Source organism: Biomphalaria glabrata, chromosome 17 (assembly GCF_947242115.1).
Source record: "Biomphalaria glabrata chromosome 17, xgBioGlab47.1, whole genome shotgun sequence".
NCBI lineage: Eukaryota > Metazoa > Mollusca > Gastropoda > Planorbidae > Biomphalaria > Biomphalaria glabrata.
In genome coordinates, this window is record NC_074727.1 from 28,724,138 (window position 1) to 28,729,137 (window position 5,000).

Below are 5,000 nucleotides of genomic sequence, written 5' to 3' on the forward strand. Positions count from 1 at the left end.
AGACGCCCTCCGACCGTTAGGACGTCCCATACCCTTCTAGCACCTTCATCCAGCCGTTCTATGGCCTCCAGCGCGGCCACCGAGTCCGTGAAAAGGACTATGTCGTGCGCTGACGCAGTCCCGTTACGTACCATCGTAGCCACCCAGTCCAGTGCTTGGAACATTGCTTCGAGTTCAGCCTCGAGGCTGCTTTTCTGCTGACAGGATCCACTGAGCTCGTCACTTTCGGGATTGCCAGAGAGTCGAACTACCGCTCCGTACCCAGCTTTCACAGTTCCCTCGAGCGTCCGCACAGAACCGTCTGTGTAGATGGTGGTTACTCCGGCTGGATATGATGCGATAGTCTCTCTGGCTGCTTGTAGTAGCCGTGTGGTTGGACTCTGCTTCGTCACCACTGGGTCAAGTAGGCTCTTCCGTATCGTCGGCATGCCGAGAGCCTCCATCGGGAAGATAGAACCGGACGGGGAAAGAGCAGCCCGCTCCACCGGCAGATTCGCCTCTCTGACCAGCCCGCGTGCCACATGCATGAAACAAGGCCGGTTTTTGAGACGTCTCCTACCCTCCCAGTTGTCGACCAGACTTCTGAGTGGGCATCCATCTTCCAGCCGCATATATCTCTCGTGAGCTAGTATGACGGCTCGTTCTCTGCGCAATTTCAACGGTGGGATGTTTGCTGGCACCAGACTTGCCCTCCAATTGATCCTCGTTAAAGGGTTTAAAGTGTACTCATTCCAATTACGGGGCCTCGAAAGAGTCCCGTATTGTTATTTTTCGTCACTACCTCCCCGTGCCGGGAGTGGGTAAGTTGCGCGCCTGCTGCCTTCCTTGGATGTGGTAGCCGTTTCTCATGCTCCCTCTCCGGAATCGAACCCTGATTCCCCGTTACCCGTTACAAACATGGTAGGCATATCACGTACCATCGACATTTGATAGGGCAGACATTTGAAAGATGCGTCGCCAGCACTAGGGCCATGCGATCAGCACAAAGTTATCCAGAGTCACCAATCGGGACGCCGCGCCCCGCGAAGGGCAACGGCGATTGGTTTTGAACTAATAAAAGCGCTCTTTCCACGAGGGTCGGAGCTTGGTAAGCATGTATTAGCTCTAGAATTGCCACAGTTATCCAAGTAGGATAGTTTTCATCTAATAAACATCGACTGATTTAATGAGCCATTCGCGGTTTCACCGTGAGACAGTGTGAACTTAGACATGCATGGCTTAATCTTTGAGACAAGCATATGACTACTGGCAGGATCAACCAGATAGCTATCATCGTCGCCGGGCCGGGCGGCCCGACTTGCTTAAGACGGTCACAGCGCTAGCCTTCGTAGGCCAGCGCCTGCTCGGGGCGGGAGAATGCTGTCCTTTCAAGAACAGGTCCCTTTTGCGTCCCCTCGCTTTTCTTCGCCAGACTAAACACAGAGGGGAGCCAGACGCGCGCTGGAGACTCGACCCTCCGTTCGTCCTTGACGGACCCAATTTCGTTTTGCCAACCCAGACGCCCGTTGCGAGGGCCGGGTTTCTACGAGACCAACTATCGAGCTCTCCGTGCCGCACGGAACTCTTTCCTACGTACAACACGCTTAATGCGACCAACTACGGACACCGCACGTGCCCGCGGCCCCAAGAGCAAGGGGAGCCGACGAGCTACGATCTCAAGTGCCGATCCAAGTTACTGGGAGACAGCGTACGTAAGAGTAAGCATGCCACACACAGTCGCGGATCAGCGAATACCGCCGTACAGAGCGCTTGCGTTAGCCTTGCCTCCTGTTAGCCAGCCAGACACCGTGAGAACCCGACGCGCCATTACCGAGCTCTCTGCTAGCCTTGCCTCGCGCCGCCGCCAGTGGTTGGCTTGTCTCGTCTCGACTGGCGGTGTTCGGTGCTCAGCATGATTTCGCATGCTCCACAAGTATCATTCCAGACGGTGTATTATTTACGCGATTTTTTCGTAGAAGTCTATGTTATAGGTTGGATTTTCTGGAAAGTTGTTGCGTTTTGAATCTTTGGCATAAGGGGTGTGGACGGTACGAGTGTGCGTGAGTGTGTGTGAGGGTGAATGAGCTGCATAAATTAGCATAAATTAGCATAAAATATACGCTGTTGAAAGCCAGTAAGTTTAATAAGTCTAGCTCTAGTAATCTAGTAGTAATTAACGACTATTGTAGTGGATGCACTATGTGTAGACATACAATGCACTATGTCTCCACACTAGATCTAGTATTTAAAAAATAAATCTAGTGTACCGTATATTTTAGTTTTTGGAGGGAGGGTATGTAGAATAGAATAAAATAGAATAGAAGGTAGGTGGGTGGATCTATGTCTATTTATTTATTTATTTATTAATTAGACTAGATCTAGCTTCTAGGGTATTCTAGATTTGTTTAGATTTGTTTCTTTTTCTTTAGTCAGTGGCGTTCTTTTTTGTTTTTAGAAATATGCAAATGGCAGCTTCCATTGAATAGAAATCTATCTAGATCTAGTACTACTAATACTAGATCTAGTTAATATAATATAAAGACTAGATTGACTAGATCTAGTATTGTAGTAGGCCTATTCTAGATCTGGTTCTATTAAATAAAATAGTAGATCTAGTAAGGTCTAGATTAGGCCCCTATGTTTGAATCAAAGTCAAAGTGTGTTTCTGATTCTCAGTGATTCTGTTCAATCTGTCTAGTCTTCTAGATTTAGATCTAGATCTAGTTACTTAAACTAGAGTTAGTATTAATCTAGTTAGTAGTAACTTGTAGTAGATGTATTAATATAATTATATGCTATATATTGGGCTAGATCTATAATAAATAGACAGTTACAGGTGGACCCAGGGACACCCCTGGAGACTGTGATAGATTAGATGATTTAATTATCTCAATGTCTAGATTAGATCTAGATAGTAGATATCTCTCTCTATCCATCTATCAATCCATCCATCCATCCTCTGCAGTGCAGTGCCAGGCTGAAGGCTACAACAACATGAGCTAGATTATCTAGATCTAGTTAAATCTAGTTAATTAAATCTAGTTAGTTAAATCTAGTCAAATGAAGTAACTCAAATAACTGTATTTTTCTTCATTTCTAGTCTAGAAATTGAATTAGATCTAGATCTATTATAGTAGAGTTAAGTAGAGTCTAGATCTAGTGAAAAATCTAGTGATCTAATCATAGGAAATTAATAAAACTTGTCATTTCAAGTTAATTTCTAATTCTTTTTAATTCTTTTTGTATTGCATAGTTAATAAATTGTTGCTGCTGCTGCTAAAATGATGACTGGTCTGGGGGCCCCTTTTGGTAACTTGAAAAATGTACATTTAAAAAAAGGCAGCACACCACACCATCTGTAGAGTAGAGTAGAGTAGAGTGCTGTCTTGATGTGTTGCTGCTTTGCTTGATGACAGTGCTGTCTGAACAAATGTTGCAGGTTCGACTCCTGCCCCAGGCAAATGATATCGGGACAAGGACATAAATGGCAGTGGGTACTATAAGCCTGGTGACCCACCGTTTGTTCAACAGCCTGTGCCTTTTAAGCAAAATTGAAAGTTTAATTTATACTGCATGTTTTATTTGCATATTAGCATTACTGTTAGCATGAGAAAGTTAGGGTTAGGGGGTAAGGCTTATCCTTAGCGTTGGTTGTTAGGCTCTCCGTTACTTTCAGCTCATGCTTAGGTTTTTTTTTTCTGTATTATGCTTAGTCTATACTTAGTACTAAAGTACTAGTACCAGATTTATAGCTATACTAGCATAGAATCTAATGCATTAAAGATGACAGTGTTTGTATGTCTGTGTGTGTCTGCACTAGCGTTTTTAAAATTGCTAGGTACAATGGAATTAAGAACATTTTCACATTATATATTAAAAAAACTAGCCTATGTGATGCTCATTCTGAAAATTTAATATAACTATTTTGACATGTTATTTCATGCTATGGTATTGCTATGGTATTGCTATGCTATGCTATGCTATGCTATGCTATGCTATAGTGTGGTAAAGGTAAAGCTAAAAAGGCTATGCTATTCTACTCTATGCTATTGTATGCTATTCTGTTCTTTGCTATGCTTTTGTATGCTATTATGTTTTATTCCATACTGTACTACACTGCACTGTACTATTTTATGCTAATGCTAATGCTAAAGCTAATGCTAATGCTAACTCTAATGCTATTGCTAATGGTAATCCTAATGCTAAACCTAATGCTATGCTATGCTATGCTATGCTAAACTATGCAAAGCCAATCCTAATGCTAATGATAATGTCCTACTATAGATGCAATATATGCTATGCTCTTATGCTATTATGCGCTATGTTATATATACTATTCTAATCTATGCTAATGTTATGCTCCTTTGATGTTACTCGACTTGTATGGTAGCTATGATGCACTTCACCGAACGTCTAAGTTTCTTGCAAGAGCACTATGGGAGGACTAGTCCTTCCTTCCTTCCTTCCTTCCTTCCTTCCTTCCTGCTCTGATTTTTCAATAGGAGTTCATCTCAGGTGCCAGCAGCCGCGGTAGGTAATTCCAGCTCCACTAGCGTATATTAAAGTTGTTGCAGTTAAAAAGGTCGTAGTTGAAATAAATAAATAAATAAATAAATAGTGTGTGCGTGTGCGCGCTCGCGTGCGTGCGTGCGTGCTTCCTTGCTTGCATGCTTGCTTGCTTGCTTGCTTGCTTGCTTGCGCATTGTTTATTGTTCTTTAAAAAGACATGTAAATGTACACAAATGTTTTCTTGGAAGTTCTCCGAAGACTTATGAAGTGAAAAAAATGCGCAGACATTTAAAGGGGAGACTAACGAGAAAAAAAAAACAATCCAATAGATTTAGTTAAAACATATTTATAACCTCCCTTAACAGTAGTTTAAAATTATGAGGTACCAGACTTGCCCTCCAATTATTTGGAGCATACTCTATATTTTCCGTTGTTTTTATTTTATTTTTCAAATGAAGTTAATTCTTATATATATTATATATGAATCTTTCTAAATGAAATAGTCTTGTAAT

At 42.5% G+C, this 5,000-nt stretch overlaps 1 protein-coding gene across 1 annotated transcript in view; it reads right to left on the minus strand.

Annotated features, from left to right (window-relative positions):
- LOC129923603 (uncharacterized) overlaps nt 1-443 on the minus strand; it is a 1,682-nt gene extending 1,239 nt beyond the window's left edge. Inside the window, exon 1 of the mRNA XM_056015243.1 lies at nt 1-443. This exon is cut by the window's left edge and continues 255 nt beyond it. Within this exon, the coding sequence (XP_055871218.1) occupies nt 1-443 (443 nt within the window).
- Between the last annotated feature and the right edge of the window lie 4,557 nt (nt 444-5,000).